General features: G+C 48.1%; 2 protein-coding genes and 3 long non-coding RNA genes across 11 annotated transcripts in view; 4 read left to right on the forward strand and 1 right to left on the reverse strand.

Moving 5' to 3' along the window:
- On the forward strand, positions 1-14,025 carry LOC310659302. The gene is made up of 2 exons (XR_014502736.1): positions 1-261; positions 13,493-14,025. It is a non-coding gene; the product is annotated as an uncharacterized lncRNA (long non-coding RNA).
- The window catches only part of LOC310659301, a 327,135-nt gene that overhangs the window by 210,422 nt on the left and 97,879 nt on the right, over positions 1-18,834 (forward strand). The gene's annotated exons all lie outside the window — the stretch shown is intronic.
- LOC310659292 overlaps positions 1-18,834 on the forward strand; it is a 269,655-nt gene that overhangs the window by 197,296 nt on the left and 53,525 nt on the right. The window lies entirely within an intron of this gene.
- The window catches only part of AHCYL2 (adenosylhomocysteinase like 2), a 104,780-nt gene that overhangs the window by 42,807 nt on the left and 43,139 nt on the right, over positions 1-18,834 (reverse strand). The window contains exon 1 of one of the 3 annotated variants that reach the window (XM_083402082.1): positions 828-876. The exons of the other annotated variants lie outside the window; for them this stretch is intronic. The gene's annotated coding sequence lies outside the window, so the exon portion shown is untranslated. Of the gene's footprint in view, positions 1-827; positions 877-18,834 lie in introns of those variants that run through there. 3 annotated transcript variants of the gene reach the window in all.
- The window catches only part of LOC310659123 (solute carrier family 2, facilitated glucose transporter member 11-like), a 16,758-nt gene continuing 9,184 nt past the window's right edge, over positions 11,261-18,834 (forward strand). For 2 of the 5 annotated variants that reach the window (XM_083402261.1, XM_083402260.1), the window contains exon 1: positions 11,262-13,036. In XM_083402261.1, coding sequence (XP_083258387.1) covers positions 11,558-13,033 — 1,476 coding nt within the window. In that variant the 5' untranslated portion in view covers positions 11,262-11,557 and the 3' untranslated portion in view covers positions 13,034-13,036. Of the gene's footprint in view, positions 13,473-16,330; positions 16,415-18,035; positions 18,832-18,834 lie in introns of those variants that run through there. The other 3 variants (XR_014502642.1, XR_014502643.1, XR_014502644.1) reach the window with 3 other exon arrangements.

An 18,834-nucleotide genomic window follows, 5' to 3' on the forward strand; every position in this document is an offset into this window, starting at 1 on the left:
CGTATTTTTCGCTCTATAAGACGCACCAGACCATAAGACGCACCTAGTTTTTGGAGGAGGAAAACAAGAAAAAAAATATTCTGAATCTCAGAAGCCAGAACAGCAAGAGGGATCGCTGCGCAGCGAAAGCAGCAATCCCTCTTGCTGTTCTGGCTTCTGGGATAGCTGCACAGCCTGCATTCGCTCCATAAGACGCACACACATTTCCCCTTACTTTTTAGAAGGGAAAAAGTGAGCCTTATAGAGCAAAAAATATGGTAAGTGCGCAATCTGTCAGGTGGCTGTAAGCAGCACCAAATAAAACCACCTCCCAGTGCCCACAGCCACACAAACCCCTCCACTCTGCATTCACCCGCGCAAAAAAGAGTGTTAGCAAGGCCAGATGAGGAGAGGGGGGATGTGGGGGGGGGGGGGGAACCAGTCAGGCAACCACAACAGCCTCTGAGATAATCATCATTTGATGATACTCCTGGTACTGGATCTTTAATGTGATTGCATTTTTATTTTAAGGCTGCCATATAATTTACTTCATCATTTTAGGTTGCCTGTATTATTTCCCTCCTTTTAAAAAGAGAAGCAGGATATGTGGGCAAAACAAGATGCATCATAATTTAAAGGTCCCATCACCCCTGTTAGCTAGGGGTGACGGGAGTTGTAGTCCCAAAACATCTGGAGGGCCGAGTTTGCCTATGCCTGATTTATAACACAGAAAACAACTACTTCACAATATGATCATTGGCAACCCAGAAAATATAAAACAATGCAACTACACAAGAACACAAATCATTCCCAAGATATTACTATAAACACACCTCTTACATATGTACCTTATGTGTGTATACAAACTCAGTATCACTTGGTGTGTCTCTTGCTCTCATGCTCTGCAAATAAAAAAACATTATTTTGATACTATACTAAACTACACTGAAACGTTTAAATGTTTCTTTGGTTGTCCTTGAATCTTTCCTCCACCTTTGCCATCCTCTCCTGCCACACCCTTCGAGAACCACTAAACCTGTGGGAACAAGCAAAGCCTGCCAGATCCGGCCAAAGGGGTCCAATCCAGTCCAGCATCCTGGTCTTACAGTGGCCAACCAGATGCCTGCAGGAAACCAGTTTCCAGCAACTGGTGTTTGGAAGCAAAGCTGCCTCCAGCTGTTGACCTCTGCAGTCAGTCAGTGTATACCAGGCATGGCCAAACTTGGCCCTCCAGCTGTTTTGGGACTACAACTCCCATCATCCATAGCTAACAGGACCGGTGGGCAGGGATGATGGGAATTGTAGTCCTAAAACAGCTGGAGGGCCGAGTTTGGCCATGCCTGGTGTATACAATTCTAAGTTGGATAGAACAAGTTCTGTTCTAATTGGTCTAAGACAGAACTAGACCTTTAAAATACGAAGCTTTCCTTTTTAATCTGGCAGACTTTATTTGTGATGGTATTTTTAAAAATGCAGCAATTTTTAATTACGATGCAAGTTTCAGTTGCACTTTAGCAGCGTCATTCGGCTCATGGAAACTTTAGGGCCCCCCCAGCCCCCCCGAAAGAGAACCTGACCTCAAGAAGAAACAGCATTCCCTCATGGTAATATAAATGAGTGGCCTCAGTTTCAATGACCAGATCTCCTCCAGCCATCCAACACCAGTTGGAGTAGAGACACCTGTTGGCCAAAGGGGGCCAGTTTCATCCCTTGAAAGACGCAAGCCTATTTCGCAGGCGAGTTAATTTTCTGCAGGGCAAATTCTTAAACAGGCACACAAAGTGCAACTCGTGAGCCTGACCCGCTGCGATCAGGTAAGCTCTGCTTATACAACTCTGCAAATCGGAGGACAGCCGTGAACATTTGAAAACTAGATGCCAAATTTACCAGGGGTTGACAATGATTTCCATATTCCAGGGAAGACCCTCCTCTTCCTCCTCCGCGACCAGCTACCTTATGCTATCAGCTCTCCACCAATGTGCGGTGCTTAGGAATGCCTCTTGTTCTGAGAGGATACTGTTCCAACCAAGGGGTCTGGTCCACCTTTCCCCTCGCGGCATGCTGTGGGGATGCAGGAGGCTAGTTCTAACCACCACTATTCTCAGTTTTATGCTTCTGCCCCTGACCTTGAGGAAACGAGAGCTGAAGACCAGGGCTGGAGCTCTAGCTGCCTCCCAAAGAAATGGGGAAGGCAGGCAGAATTGCAGCCTCCGCCCCAGGAAGAAACGGAAAGGCTTCCCCTCACCTGGGCTTTCATCCCCGAGTCGCCGTTGACATTGTACTTCTTGTGCTTCGGCATGGCGTTGCTACCTGGAGCTCTGTCGCCAGCCCTGCGCAGTCCTGCGAGAGAGTCCTGCGGCTGGCCATCCCCTTTATACCTCCTTTCCCTGCACCAGTGACCCTGTCCGCTCTAGTTTCAACTCTCTTGCTCGGGGAGGGAAGATAGGGGAGAGGCGGGAGGGAGGTTGCGAGAGGTAAAGAGGGCTCCTTCCTCTTGCCTGGTGGCCTCAACTCTCTCTTCCAGGGCTCCATTTGGCAGGGAAAGAGCCCGCAGCTTTAATGAATCTCTGCTGCTTGCGCCTGGCGGAACAAGGCTTTGCTGGTATTTTCTCTCTCTCCCTCACCCCATTTTCCCTTCTCCTTTAATTGTTGTTTTATCGCGTTCCCCTCACCTCAGAACCATTAAGCTGCGGTTTCTAACATGGCCTGGCTTGTGCGCGCACAACAATGGCTCATTTATGTAACCAGAATATTTCCTTGCCTGCTATAATTGACTTGCTAATTAGGTACCTTTAAATTTGAGGCTCTCTCCACCCACCCCTGTTTCCACAATTTCCCTTTCCTCGGCCTCAGATTAGGTTTAAACAGAGACACATTAGAACCAAGTTAACTAATGAGCAACTAAAACAATGCAGGCATTTATTGGCCAAAGTGTTGGCTGAGGGTTGTTGGGGTTTTTTGCAACGGTCGAAAAGGTCACTTGTCCTTATTGCAGTTGCAAGAAAATTGTGTCCTTCGGAGACGCACGAGCGTAATGCAAGGAAGCCACATGAGACTAACATAAGCACACGGCTGTTTTTCTTCCCAGTTCTGACACCTCCTTGAAAAGAGAAGGGAAAGAGGAAGACCAAGAGTGCCCCAAAATCCAACTATTCCGGACAACAGCCATACGAGAAATATGTAAAATAACTAAGCAAGTATTAGACACCACCCCAGAATTGGCCCTACTAAACATCTTCCAAGACAACAATGCCCATTTACACCACAAAGAACTCATAACCCACCAACCTTCAGCAGCCAGAAACACCATAACCAAACACTGGAGAGACCTGTCAGGAGTAAGCATGGACCAATGGTACCAAATAGTATGGGAAACAGCCCTACTAGAAAAATTAACCAATAAACTGAAACTGACAAAGGAGAAATAGAAGAAGACACCTTTACCCCGGTATGGCCCCCCTTTATCACATACACAGCCCAACAATGCCAATAACCCACCAACAGCATACAAATCAATATGGCTAACCTGATCCGAAACACCCACCCACCCACCGCACTCATACACGAAAACAAAGATCACCACAGCCAATCACAAACGAACAACCACACCATAGGCCAACCCCAACCTCTCTCACCACCAAAGGAACACAAATGAACAGCAGAGAACCGGCACGAGCAACGCTGACACCAAACCCTACATACATTAAGCAAAATAGAAACATCGCCACCCGACCCCACCCCCATCCATCTCCCCTCCCACTAATGTCTCAACAAATGAAACTAATCTGTAAAAATGTTACATGGAAAAAATACGAGAGACATTACACATACTTCTGTAAAACAAGAAAATATTTAATAATAATAATAATAATAATAATAATAATAATAATAATACCCCAAAAAAAGTACTTTCCAAGAAAAGACCGCATCACCTGTGATAGTGCCTGGATGTGGGCTTCGGTCCAGGGACTGAACCCGGTGGTGTTATAGGAATGTCGAAAGCTACCTTATTATCAGTCTGTTCCTTGGTCCATCTAGCTCAGTATGGTCCACACAGACTGGCAGCAGCTCTCATGGAGTCTTTCCCAGTCATGTCGTGAGATTCTGGGGACTGAACCTGAGACATTCTGCTTGCAAAGCAGGTGCTCTATCATTATGCTACTGTCCTTCCTCATTACAGCCCCAGCCTGCACAACGAAACATGTGAATGACACCAGGTTGGGGAAGTCTGCACGATGGTGTACTCAGAATACTTCTGGCACAGGTGCAGAACTCTGCATGTGCCACAGCCCACAGCCATACCACCATGAACATGCTCAATCTCGTAACCTGTGCAAGGCAAAGAGCGCAAAAAATACACAAAACTCTTATTCCAAAAAAAGAAAAAGTGGTGCAGAGTTTTCTTCTTGAGGCTGCTAACTAGTGACACTGTCGATTTTGCAGCCGAGGACACCTGAGAAATTCACCAGAGAAAGTCCCTCAATGGTTGGGCCTTATTTGCAGATCAAGTTGTGATCTGCAAATAAGGCCCAACCATTATTTTTTTAAAAAAAATCCTGCATGTGGGAAGCCTGGTCTTCTACTCCCAGACATCATGCACAGGGAAGAATCTCTGGCACACAGCTGCTTAGGAAAAGAGTGAGATATGGAGGAATCAGGTTCAAATCATCTTTCAGTCAGTTCCCTCCCTCAGCCTCCATCATCCATCTCTAAAACTAGATCTGCCACACACTGGACTAGATAGGTCCAAGGTTAAATACAGCAAGACCATGAACTAAGAATTTTGCACACAAAGTACCACTTACTTTGTGATTGGTGGTCTGCAGGAGGCACCAAAAACTCCCCACAACTTATTCTGACACATGGGGCCCCAATGAAGACACAGAAGAAGAAGAAGAAAAGCTAACTATTTCAACTGTTCAGAAAAGCAACAATGAATCCATATGTATACTGGATACACTTCATGGTATTATCTCAGGTGCAAAGAGCCACCTGTCTCCTGAGGGAGCAAATCTTGCAGGAACCATGTTCGGTTTCCCAGTTGCCTTCACCTCAAGTCAATGACTCTAAAGTCAATTAACTCCAAAAGGTAAAGGACCCCTGACAGTTAAGGCCAGTTGCAAACAACTCTGGGGTTGCAGCGCTCATCTCGTTCATCTCACAGGCCGAGGAAGCTGACGTTTGTCCGCAGACAGTTTTTCCAGGTCATGCGGCCAGCACGACTAAGCCACTTCTGGCAAAACCAGAGCAGCACACGGAAACGCCGTTTACCTTCCTGCCAGAGCGGTACCTATTTATCTACTTGCACTTTGACGTGCTTTCAGACTGCTAGGTTGGCAGGAGCTGGAACCGAGCAACGGGAGCTCACCCCGTCACGGGGATTCGAACCACCGACCTTCTGATCGGCAAGCCCTAGGCTCAGTGGTTTAGACCACAGCACCACCCGCGTCTTAACTCTAGGGGGTGCCAAATTGGTGTGCTAAATTAGATTCAAACAAACTGCAAACACGAAACAGTTTTGTAGCATTTTAAATACAAACAAAAAAATCATTTTAGTAATGGCATTTGTGGACTTCACTCTACCTCAACTGATGGATGCCATCCTAGGTTACAAGTATATATACTTGCAAGGGCGAGATAGGAAAATATAAACAGTAAGGTCGGGGGGGGGGGGGGACATAGGAAATACAGACATCATTACGTTATTAAAAGTGGCCATTCTCTCCTCCCCTTTTTTTAAATAGGTGGTTGTAACGAAGTGCCATACTATGTGTCAGGGAACTGCCATCGGCAGCACAGGAGGTGCCAAGGCTCTCTGAGGGAAAGGGAGACGTAACACCTGAAGAAGGAACCAGTAGGGGGCGAACAGGAATGTCAAGGGAAGGAGAGTCGGAGGAATGGCTCAGAGATGCTTCCAGTGAAAATAGTGGGGATGTCTCAGAACCACCTATAGGGACACCCGTTCCTCGCCGGAAACTGTCACGCAGAGAGGCCAGAAGACGTGTTTCCGTTAAGGAGCTTTTATGTTGGAAACGTTTCCGAAAGCAACCACTTTCGGATTCTGCTAGCGACTGACGCAGCCATGCTGGAGGGGCTCCGTCACAGGCAGAGGTTTGAGAAGCTGTTCAAACTCTGAGGGATTGCAATTTACACACAAGCAGCTCTTCATCCCATCACAGCAATCCGAAAGTCATCGACAGCTAGCTTGTGCCAGGGAGAGGCATCATGAGCGAACCAGCAGGAACCGGAGGGGCAGCTGGAGGTCCAAGCCTGGAGGAAAGGTATAGGACGTTGGAAATCCAGCTTGCCTTGCAGACGGCGAGGCTGGAAGAAAGGAGGGCTCAGGATGCAGAGAGGGGGAGGGAGAAAGCCACCCCACTCAACAGAAAGATGCCAGGATTGGTGCAGAAATTTGGGGGGGACCCCAGGAACTACCATGCCTTTAGGACAGAGATGCAATATGCTCTCAATCTGCAATTTGATGACTTCCCTGATGAGGAATCGCGAGTGGCTTTTGTAATTAGCCATCTCGAATCAGGGGCGAAGGACTGGGTTAGACCCTTGATGGCAGCAAATAATGAGATCCTAAAGGACACAAGGAAGTTTTTTCGTGCCATGGACCTGATGTTTTCCAGTGACATTGAGCAGGGAGGGGTGCGAAGGCAGTTAATGGCTTGCAAACAGGGAAACAGGACTGTCCGTGAGTACTGGACTGAGTTCACTATGTTGATTCATCGTTTGGGGTGGGAATTGACTTCTGAGCCCATTCAAATGCTGTTCGAAGAAGGTCTGTCTTCCTCCTTGAAAGATGAACTTTCCCGGAACCCCAGAGCAGAGTCTATGGACCAGCTGACTAAAGCCGCGCTAGCCATAGGAGCGCGCCAGGAAGCGAGGGCTTTGGAGAAGTGGGAGGGGAAAGGAGAACGTTGGAGGGAGCTCCGCATTCCAGACATTCCAGAGCAGCCTTTCCCGCCGGCAGAGCCGATGGAAGTGGGAACAGCGCGTGCGCGCACAGTTTCAAACATCGGTGAAGGGCGGAAGAAGGAGGGAAAGGGCGGGAAGAAATGCTATCTCTGCCAACAGCCAGGACACTTTGCCAGAGTCTGTCCACGGAGAAAGGAATGGCAAGGCATGGCGGGAGCTGTTGGGGGAGAGGAGGAGGAAAGCACAGAGCAGGTAAAAGCCAACGCCTGGCTGCCGTCGGGGCACAGCAGCCAGGCTCAAAAGCAGTGAGAGTGCCCGCACCAGAACCTCCCAGACCTGCTCTAGTGATAGAGGTGTTGCTAGAGCTGCCAAACGGACACCCCCTACAGATCAAGGCCCTGCTGGATTCAGGCAGCTCCTGTAATTTTATGAGTAAGGAGTTCGCAGCTGAGCACCAGATACAAACCCTCCCCTTAAGTAAACCCCTGCAGGTGACCACAATTGACGGCAGAGAGCTGTTGGGAGGAGAAGTGAACCAACAGACAGTCCCTATGATAATGAGGGTGGCAAGGCACACCGAGAGGATAGCGTTTAATGTGGCCACATTGGGAGGAGCTCCCATAATTTTGGGGATGAGCTGGCTGGCACTACACGATCCTCTGGTGGGCTGGCACCAGAGGGTGGTCTCCTTCGGGTCAGCGCATTGCCTGGAACACTGCAAGCAGGGGAAGGATCCAGGGGGAGCCAAGCTCACCTTAGCTGGGATGGAGGTATTGAAGCAAGGGGAGGTGCCTCCGCAATATGCAGATCTGAGCAACGTATTTAGCGAAAGGGAAGCGGACAAACTGCCGCCGCATAGACCCTTTGACTGTCAAATCAACCTACTCCCTGGGGCTCAACTCCCAGTGGGCAAGCTGTACGCCATGTCAGACAGGGAGATGCAGGAGCTGAGGGAGTTCATTGACAAAAACCTGAAGAGGGGTTTCATCAGAGAGTCCCGAGCGGTGGGGGGCAGCCCAGTGTTTTTTGTGGACAAAAAAAACACAGATAAGCCGAGACTTGTAGTGGATTTCAGGGCCCTAAACGCCGTGTCGGAACCCCTGGCCTTTCCTATGCCCCGAATTGATGACATTCTGACCAGGGTGAGGAAGGGGAAGATTTTTACAAAACTGGACCTGCGGGGGGCGTATAATCTGATACGAATAAGGAAGGGGGATGAATGGAAGACCACCATGTTCACCCCTTTGGGAGCATTTGAATACCTCGTAATGCCCTTCGGTCTCCAAGCCGGCTCCGCATGTTTTCAAAGTTTTATCAACCACGTCCTGGGGCCGTTGCTCTACAAGAATTGTGTGGCCTTTTTGGATGACGTGTTGGTGTATTCGGAAAATGAAGAGCAGCATGTGAGGGACGTGAGAGAAGTGTTGGGGCGGCTGCAAGCCAATCAGCTGTGGGTGAAACTGGAGAAGTGCCAGTTTCATGCCAAGGAGGTGGAATTCCTGGGGTACCGCCTGTCAAACCAAGGATTGGCCATGGATCCAGGCAAGGTCCAGGCGGTGCTGGAATGGAAGACACCGAAAACCAAGAAGGATGTGCAAAGATTCCTGGGGTTTGGGAACTTTTATCGGAAGTTCATCAAGAATTTTGCACACTTGACGGCGCCCATCACCGACTGCCTCAGTAGCAAGAAGAAATTTGTTTGGACGGCGGAAGCGGAGAGAGCTTTTGAAGAACTGAAAAGGGCTTTCGCTTCGGAAGAACAACTTCTGCATGTGGACCTACAGAAGCCCATGAGGGTGGAGACAGACGCGTCAGACAGAGCGGTGGGGGCTGTGCTTCTTCAGCCGGGAAGAAATACGTCGGAGTGGAGACCGTGTAGCTTTTTCTCGAGGAAGCTGAATAAGTCCGAGCGGAACTACACGGTGTATGACAGGGAACTACTTGCCATTCACGAAGCGTTCCGGAGGTGGAGACATTTATTGATTGGGGCACAACACAAGGTGCAAGTGTGCACCGACCACAAGAATTTGGAGTATTGGAGAACAGCTCGAGTACTCAACCAAAGACAAGTGAGATGGGCACAGGAATTTTCCAAATTCCACTTCGAGATTTGTTATGTACCAGGCCCAGAGAACGTCAGGGCGGACGCTCTCTCACGCAAACCAGAGTACTTGGAAGGGGAGGGGGCAAGCGAAGAAAGACATGTCATTCCTGAGGACCGCTGGGTGTGTGGGGCGGCGCTGGTGGGGAGACGAGAGCTGGTAGAAGAAACGGAAACTGACGAATATGCCCAAAATAAGCTCAGAGGCCTCAGGGGAGAGGGTGAGAGCCCGGAGGGTTTTGAAGAAAGAAATGGGGCATTGTATTACAAAGGGGCGCTGTATATACCAGAAGGTGAATTGAGAGGGAGGGTACTCAAGCAGTTGCATGATAGTCCCACGGCGGGACATTTTGGACAACACAAGACCATGTGGATGGTCACCAGGGAGTTTTGGTGGCCCAAGGTGAGGGAAGATGTAAAGGAGTATGTAAGAGGGTGTGACCAATGCCAGAGGGCCAAGGGGGAAAGAAGGGCGCCGGCAGGGTTATTGGAACCACTACCCACGCCAGAACGGCCTTGGGAGGCGGTATCAATAGATTTTATGACGGATCTGCCCAAATCCAAAGGGAAGACGGCCATCATGGTAGTAGTGGACCTGTTAACTAAGATGTGCCACTTTGTAGCATGTTCACATGCAGTGACAGCGGGAGAAACAGCGAAGTTGTTTGTAGAACACATCTTCCGGCTGCATGGCGCCCCCTTGAGGGTTGTCTCGGACCGCGGGAAACAATTTACTTCCAGGTTCTGGAGGAAGCTCATGAGCTTGCTGCACGTGGAGGTCAATTTTTCGACGGCCCGGCATCCTGAAACCAACGGGCAGGCGGAAAGAGCAAATGGCATCCTCCAACAATATCTGAGGTGTTATGTCAATGACAGAGGGAATGATTGGGTCGAAAAGCTGGCGCTGGCAGAATTTGCCTACAACAATGCGGAGCATGTGTCCACAGGGATGAGCCCCTTTTTGGCCAATTACGGGTGTCACCCCAGGGCATTCCCGGGGGAGGGAGGCGAGAGATGGAGCGTCCCAGCGGCCGAACATTTTGTAGAAGAGATGGAAGCGATCCATCGTCAGCTTCAGCTCAACTTAGAAAGGGCCAAGGCTCAATATAAGAAGCAGGCAGACAAGAACAGGAGGGAAGGTGAAACCATAAGGGTGGGGGATCAGGTGTGGTTGTCCACCCAAGGGTTGCCGTTCAAAGGGGGTTGTAAGAAATTAAGACCCAAGAGATTGGGACCCTTTGAGGTCATTCAGCAGGTCAATCCAGTGGCTTTCAAACTCCGGTTACCCAACCACATGAAATTGCATCCAGTGTTCCACAGGTCATTACTGTCACCGTACAAGGGGGGAGGTGAAGGGGAGCACGCCAGGGGACCAGTCTTGGAAGAGAGGGAGAGCAGTAACCATGTAGCGGAAATCCTCGATTCCAGGTGGAAGGGCAATCAGGTGGAGTATTTAGTGGCGTGGGAAGGGGAACCGGAGTCAGAAAACACTTGGGTGACAGCAGAGGAGGTCAATGACGAGGTTTTAACAGAAACGTTCCACCAAAGATTCCCGAGGAAACCACAGCCGGCAGCAAGGTTTAGGAGGGAGTATTTCGGCACCACAGACGAGGAAGAGGAACTGGAAGGATTCGCGGAGTCGGAGTTGGAAGAAGGAATGGACTCAGACGACGAGGAGTACCGAGAGATTAGGAACCGCAACAAGTGGAGAAAGGTGTTCGAAACCTCAGACGATGAGGAAGGTTCCTTCCGGGGTTTTACCCCCTCCCAAACTGTAGGGGAGGAGACGGGAGAGGGTGAAGGGGGCCCTGGAGGGGAGGTGGATGTCAGGGAACTGCCATCGGCAGCACAGGAGGTGCCAAGGCTCTCTGAGGGAAAGGGAGACGTAACACCTGAAGAAGGAACCAGTAGGGGGCGAACAGGAATGTCAAGGGAAGGAGAGTCGGAGGAATGGCTCAGAGATGCTTCCAGTGAAAATAGTGGGGATGTCTCAGAACCACCTATAGGGACACCCGTTCCTCGCCGGAAACTGTCACGCAGAGAGGCCAGAAGACGTGTTTCCGTTAAGGAGCTTTTATGTTGGAAACGTTTCCGAAAGCAACCACTTTCGGATTCTGCTAGCGACTGACGCAGCCATGCTGGAGGGGCTCCGTCACAGGCAGAGGTTTGAGAAGCTGTTCAAACTCTGAGGGATTGCAATTTACACACAAGCAGCTCTTCATCCCATCACACTATGGGAGTGCAGAAAAAGCATCTAGCGCTCTCATGGCCTGGAGTGGGATGTATAAGGGACCTATATCAGAATATACCAGAATATCATGGGCTGAGCTAAGCAGGAGATTTTGGGTGGCATATTTTGCTAGGGTGAACTTTACCCACTAAAGTCAGCAAAAGTTCATGTAAAGCAAACAGTACAAAGTCACGTTTAATTTTGGCTGCCCGCAGCAAATGATTCTCTGTCCCTGAGCAACAAGGCTCAGTGAAAGGAAACTGGGCAGCTATCGCGAAGGGAAAGTTCCAACAGAATACTGTTGACATCCGTAAGACAGAAAGATGGCCAGCCTTTGCTCAAACCTGGTTTTGTATCGGAAAATGTTTCTGATGGCCATCGTTCTGGGCTTGGGCGGAACCTTCCATTTCGGATTCCAAGTCTCTATGATCAATTTTACTTCACCATTCGTCAAGAAGTTCATCAACGATACCTGGCTGGAGAGATACAACGCTCCCATTGATGACCAGACCCTCATGCCCCTGTGGTCCTTCACTGTGTCTATCTTCAGCATTGGAGGACTGACGGGAACCTGCCTCTCAGGGTATCTGTCTGCAAAATGTGGAAAGAAGAACTGCATGATATTGAACAGCCTCTTCATGTTAGTAGCTGCAGTGATCATGGGCACCAGCAGAATAGCAAAGTCCTTCGAAATTATTCTCCTTGGACGACTCCTGTATGGTTTTAATGCAGGTTTGGGCGTCTGTATTCAAGGTCAGTACCTAGCAGAAATTTCTCCTAAGCACCTCCGCGGCTTGACCAATGTCACTATTGCAGTTCTAGCAAACCTGGGGAAATTTCTTGGGCAATTGATGGGACTCCGTGAACTTTTGGGAACAGAGTCCCTGTGGCCTCTCCTGTTGGCCAGCAGCGGAGTCCTAGCGCTGCTGTTGCTCATCACAGTCCCGTTCTTCCCTGAATCTCCGTCGTATCTTTTAATCCAGAAGGGAGATATGGAAGGCTGCTTGAAATCTCTGAAGCAGCTCTGGGGTGAAGGGGACCACAGAGCAGAGGTGAATGATCTGTTGAAGGAGCAGGCAGCCACAAAAGAAGCAAAAATTATGAGCGTGCTGGAGCTCTTCAGAGATCGCTCCATGCGATGCCAGATATACCTGCTGATCATAGTGGCAGGTACGCTACCAGTCAGTGGAGTCAGCGCCATCTACTTCTACTCTTTTGATGTGTTCCGTACAGCCGGGTTTAGTGAAGAACTCAGCCCCTACGTCACTCTAGGGATCGGGGCCTGCGAGCTCTGCTCAACCATTGTGTGCTGCTTCATCATCGAGCGTGCGGGCAGACGGACACTGATGCTGTGGGGATACGGTCTCATGATCGTGGCCTTGGCACTCCTCACAACTGCTCTCTCCCTGCAAGACAGAACCTTCTGGATACCATATTGCAATGTTGCTCTCATCTTCCTCTACATCGTTCTCTACGGCGTGGGGCCTTCAGGAACAACGTTCCCCGTCATAGCAGAACTCTTCACGCAGTCATCCAGACCAGCTGCGTTGGTCATTGGCACAACACTGCATTGGGTGGAATTGTACTTGATCGGGATGCTGTTCCCTTATTTAGTGAGTCACCTGGGCAACTTCTGCTTTCTTGTTTTCATGGGCATCATGACAATCTCATGGGTTCTCCTCTTCCGGTTCCTTCCAGAGACAGAAGGCAAGTCGCTCACGGACATCCAGATGGAATTCAATCATTTAAAAATGGGAAAGAACCCGCCTGAAGATCGTGAAAACTGCACAAAACTCTAGGAGGTCAGAAGGATGGGGCTGGCTGCTCTAACAGAATGGAATGTAGCAACTGGGGTGGATAGCAGAACTCAACAGGTCCATTATTTCCAAAGACTCTGCTTAAATCTGGGTTTCACTGAAGAATAATGTGGTACAGCCCTCTTCAGAATGTAAAATTCAAAAGCATGTAGGGCAATCTCAGGCTTGAATACACACCCACACTATTAAACCTCATAGTTATTCCCTTTTAAAGGCTGATACAGGGAGAAAACCCTAGATTTATTCTGTGAGTAAAATGAAAGATGGCCACTGCTGGTTCTGCAAAGAAAATGGGGGGCACTGGCACCACATTTGAAAGAAATGTCTCAAAACAGAAAGCATTTGGGGTATTGTGACTGAAGTGAGCAATGAATCTTTTCAGCTTCAAGTAATAATGAACGCATTAACATACTTATGTGAGGTATATCAAATCAAATACAGATAACGTATATATCTCAGGATTTTCTCTTAAACATGTTATGCTATGAAACAGTCTAGGAATTGGTTAATAAATAAAGAAATAAAGATACCATGGATACTATATGCTAAACAAAAGGAAGACAACAGAGTTGATAAGGAAAATATGGAGCCGGTTAGGAGATAGTAAAACTGACAAATGAAATTGCAGGAAGAATATGAGGATTATTTCAGCTGGGAGCAACTGTTAACTTGGGGCCAGTTTACCTGCAAGATCATGCCCATTTGACCACTTCCATCTGTGGAACTAGCACTGTTACAGCTGCCGCATAATGCTCATACCATATCAGTAGGAAATTGATCTTTTAGTGTAGCTTTGGGACTTTGGAACTCTCTGCCTAATGACATCGGGCAGCCACCTTTGCTGCATACATCTCGGCACCTGCTTAAAACCTTTTAAAACCTTGGGCAAGCTTATCCAGACATGTAAAGAGACTGACATGTTTCAATCTTTTTAACTGTTAATTTTAATTATCTTTAAACGTTTTTTAATTGTTTGCAACTGTTTTTATTGATCATGTTAGGGTTCCAAGGGGTTGCTCGAGAGTAAGCAGGCAAATAATAATTAATAATAATAATAATAATAATAATAATAATAATAATAATAATAATTTATTATTTATACTCCGCCCATCTGGCTGGGCTTCCCCAGCCACTCTGGGCGGCTTCCAAAAGAATAGTAAAATACTGTGATACATCAAACATTAAAAGCTTCCCTAAACAGGGCTGCCTTCAGATGTCTTCTAAAAGTCTGGTAGTTGTTGTTCCCTTTGACATCTGGTGGGAGGGCGTTCCACAGGGCAGGCGCCACTACCGAGAAGGCCCTCTGCCTGGTTCCCTGTAACTTGGCTTCTCGCAGTGAGGGAACTGCCAGAAGGCCCTCGGTGCTGGACCTCAGTGTCCGGGTATGCCTCCCTGCTCGGCTGTGAAGCCTTGCTTTTGATGCCAAAATAAACTTTAGCTGTCCAGAGCGCCACTCTCCCATGGCTGGCTCATTCACTGGCAGAAACCGTGAGTGGGCGGTCCTTAAACCTTCCCCAGCAAAGTAGTTTCTTGATGCCCAGTCTGCGCCTCCCCTCCCGGCGCGAAAGCTTACTGCGCAAGGAGGGTGTGGGTAACGGAGGACCTCTCCCCTCCCCGCTTTGCCCAGGCAAGGTGTCCTGGCACCGCCTTGCCTCCTCCAAGCCCTGAAGCTCCTCTCCACTGGTGACGTGGTTGCTCTCCTCCGCTGAGGAGGTGCTGCTTCCCACGATCTCTGGGGGCTCTCTGTAATCCATCCGGCTTTTCCCCTCTCCCCCCTGAGCCGGTGGCAGTTCCCTGCCAGATCATTTTAATATTTCTTGTAAAACGCCAAGAGGATCAAGCCATATATAAATTTTGTTAAATAAAATAAATTTCCAGATCCCTCAAAGAAACAACAAGGCGTCTCACAAAGAGGAGAAAAGAATGGCTCACACAAAATGGAAAGCTATCCTCCTTTTGGCCATTCTCTTCAACATCACTCGTGAGGCAGAGAAGCTGGTCCCCAATAGTTTAAGCAGCTGTCTCAAGCCATACAATTGAAGAACGTTCAATTTCCATGTCAGAATTCTACGTTGTACAGGATTTGGAGGTTATTTTAGGCCTCTTGTCTCAGCTATTCATAACAAAGCGACTCCACTGAGGTTCAAGTTGTATTATGAAGGGAGGTTGGTATACCAAAAGAAAGAGAGAGAGAGAGAGAGAGAGAGAGAGAGAGAGAGAGAAAGACTATGGAAGCAGCTTTTGGAATTAGCCAAGCAAACAGCAAATGGAAAGTTGCAGGGGCCGACCCCCAATTCTAATCCGGTTTTTCAGGCTTGCTTGTAACTAGAAACCTTGAATATGGTTCATTTTTGCAAGATTACAGCTTGTCGAACAACCAAGAGATTGAGGATCTGTGTCCAAGGCAAAGTCCACACTGGCCATGACTCAAGCACTCCAATACACTCATATCAAAGCACCCACTGAGGGTTTGTACCATGGCTGTAATTCATCATTTAAGAAGTGGGGCCTGCATGAAAATATCAGTGTGTTCCCCATTCAGATGGGATGGCCTTCCCTCACCAGTGTCTCTTCCTGAATACTTTTTGAAGATTTTCTATTACAGGCATCCCCAACCTGCGGCCCTCCAGATGTTTCAGCCTACAACTCCCATGATCCCTAGCTAACAGGACCAGTGGTCAGGGATGATGGGAATTGTAGTCAAAAACATCTGGAGGGCCGAAGATTGGGGATGCCTGTTCTATTACTTGAGGTTTCTCCCAAACCAGATGATATTTCCTGCTCTTGTGCATAGTTTTTGGCTATATGAGGCCCTAGAGGGTGATCTTAGCATCTTAATTTTATTTGTGATTAGTAAACAAAGCAAAAAAAAGTCCATCATGCTAACGCCCCCCGCCCAGCACACCATTAGTATTTGACCTGAAATATTTGAGGAGAAAAAATAAAGAACATTTAGTGTGGTTTAAATGTTATATTATGTAGAATTTTGTATTAGAATACAGGTAAAAATTTGAAGAGGATAGTATGTGCTTTCCTTACATTATTAAAATAAATTTGGCATCCATTTGTTTGTACTTATGGAACAGAACATTTTCTACAGGTAACAAAGCTCTGCCTCACATCACAGCCTCCCAATGCCACAATTTCTTTTTAAAAAAACATCAGGTTTTGATTCTTTCTAATTTGATCCTCATTCAGGGTTGGGCATTTGACCTTTCAAAAAAGGGCTGGTCAACTAACTGATCAAACATAGTCAAATATTAGTCAAGTATTTTAAAGCATTTTGGAACCAAAGACATATACCGTATTTTTCGCTCTATAAGACGCACCAGACCACAAGACGCACCTAGTTTTTGGAGGAGGAAAACAAGGGGAAAAAATTCTGAATCTCATAAGCCAGAACAGCAAGAGGGATCGCTGCGCAGTGAAAGCAGCAATCCCTCTTGCTGTTCTGGCTTCTGGGATAGCTGTGCAGCCTATTCGCTCCATAAGACGCACACATTTGCTCCATAAGACGCACACACATTTCCCCTTGCTTTTTAGGAGGGAAAAAGTGAGTCTTATAGAGAAAAAATACGGTACTTTTATTCAACGCTATACGAGAGTAATTTTAATTGATTTTATCCACTATGATTTTTATCATGATTATGTAATATATGATATGATATAAAAGGTCTACTGCATAATGCCAACTAGATAAAGTAATTGGTTGCCTGTAACCATGAAATAATGAAAGTGGCTTACAACTGTAACAAATTATAAAATCAATGTTAAGCGAAGTTCCTCTTTTTGCCTGGAGAAACCTGCTGATCTATGATTCTCCTCATATCAATGGCCTTCTGGAGGAGAGGTTCCTTAGAGATTCTGCACAGGGGTCTGTTTAAAGATCAAAATATACACACCTTTCCAATGGACCTCTAACGTGCTATAGCACCTCATACTAATGGCCAATTAGTAGCAACACCTCTAATAATTATAATTTTATTATTTATACCCTGCCCATCTGGCTGGGTTTCCCCAGCCACTCTGGGTGGCTCACAGCACATATAAAAACATAGTAAAACGTCAAACATTAAAAACCTCCCGAAACAGGGCTGCCTTCAGATATCTTCTAAAAGTTGGGTGGTTCTTTATCTCCCTGACATGTGATGGGAGGGCATTCCACGGGGGGGGGGGGGGGGCTAGTGAAAGCAATTCTGCTTAAGGAAATACAAGAGCACCATGTGTGACAACTCAGTCACACATGCAGATCTTTGCTGGATGCTGCAGGCCTTGAGCAAGGAAAGACTGCACCTGAACCACTTTACTCTGGCACGAATGTTCACAGGCACCCTGCCACTTCAGAAGGATACAGTGGTGCCTCACAAGACAAAATTAATTCATTCCGCGAGTTTTTTCGTTGTGCGAGTTTTTTCGTCTTGCGAAGCACCACTGCATTTTAACACTAACAACGGCGGGGAGGGGTGGGGAGAAGCAGGACAGCTGCCACAGCCGGTACCTCGGACTCACCCGAGCGTTGTGGCCACCGTGCGACGTGGCTGCTGGAGGGTAGCGGGGCTCAGGAGCGCGACTCTGGCTGCAATGCTGGCTGCTGGCGGCAGCGGCTCTCTGAGGGGAGTGCGCGAGGGAGGTGGGCAGCGGCGCGAGGCAGCCGGAAGGTCAGCCGGAAGGTGGGAGGGAGCCGGAGGAGCGGGGAAGCGAGCGTGCGTACGTGCAGTGACCATCGCCATGACAGGAGAGGCAGGGCTGTTTCGTCTTGCGAAGCAAGCCCATAGGAAAATCCGTCTTGCAAAGCACCTCAGAAAACGAAAAACCCTTTCGTCTAGCGAGTTTTTCGTCTTCCGAGATAATTCGTCTCGCGGGGTACCACTGTACAGGCTGAACAAAGGGCATCTAACAAGGCAAACCTTTCTTTAAAAAAAGCAAACCCGCATGTTGTAGCACAGTTAGCATCAGATATTAATTACATAACTATGTCTTGCAGAGTGAATACACACACCTCTCAGCAGCGACAGGATGTTCCCCCAGAGTCCTCCATTGCCATCTATTATGCCCCTTGTTCCAAAGTCCAGCCATTTATTTGTTCATTAACAGACCTCAATGGTGCTTTCAGTGATTCTGCAATGTGTACCGTTTCAAAGGAGAACGCCCCACTTCCTGGAACTCTCTCGCCGCCGAAGTAAGTTCACAATCAAGAAGAAAACCTCAAGCTATTTGAGCACAGCCAAGGCCAGGTAATGCTAATCAGCAACTTTTCATTCCAGACAACAAATGTCCTGGAAAATGAAGTCGTACCAGGGTGTAAACTCTCAGAAACCTTAGCTATACAGACTGCACAGACAGAACCGTTTCCTCTTCTATAATATCTCCTCTATCTTGGGTGTCCTCGTTCTGTCCCCACCGAGGTAGGAGAGTGGCGCCCAGGCGCCCAGAACTTCTGGCTTTCAGAACTGCGCTGTGCATTAAGGAGCGGGCTGGGGGGAAACCTGCCCACTGTCTAAGATCTCTTCGTTAGTCAGAAAAGAAAAGCCAGATGACGGGCAGCAACTTAAAAAGGAATGCCTTGCTTACAGGCGAGATGCTTATCAGCTGTCCTACTTTTTCAAAGGAAACCAGAAGTGTGCCTCTGGATGCTTATGGGTTAACACCTGAGAGGGAGGCCAAGGCACACAGAAGCAGTTTGCAGAGGCAGACTTGGCTCTGCTGCTGACAGACATACCTTCTGTCTTGCAGAGAACAGCTGGCTTTCAGAAAACAGGGGTTAGGGAAATTTAGAGCCAGTG

This window comes from Podarcis tiliguerta (genome assembly GCF_965153285.1).
Source record: "Podarcis tiliguerta genome assembly, chromosome: 10".
Taxonomy (NCBI): Eukaryota; Metazoa; Chordata; class Lepidosauria; order Squamata; family Lacertidae; genus Podarcis; species Podarcis tiliguerta.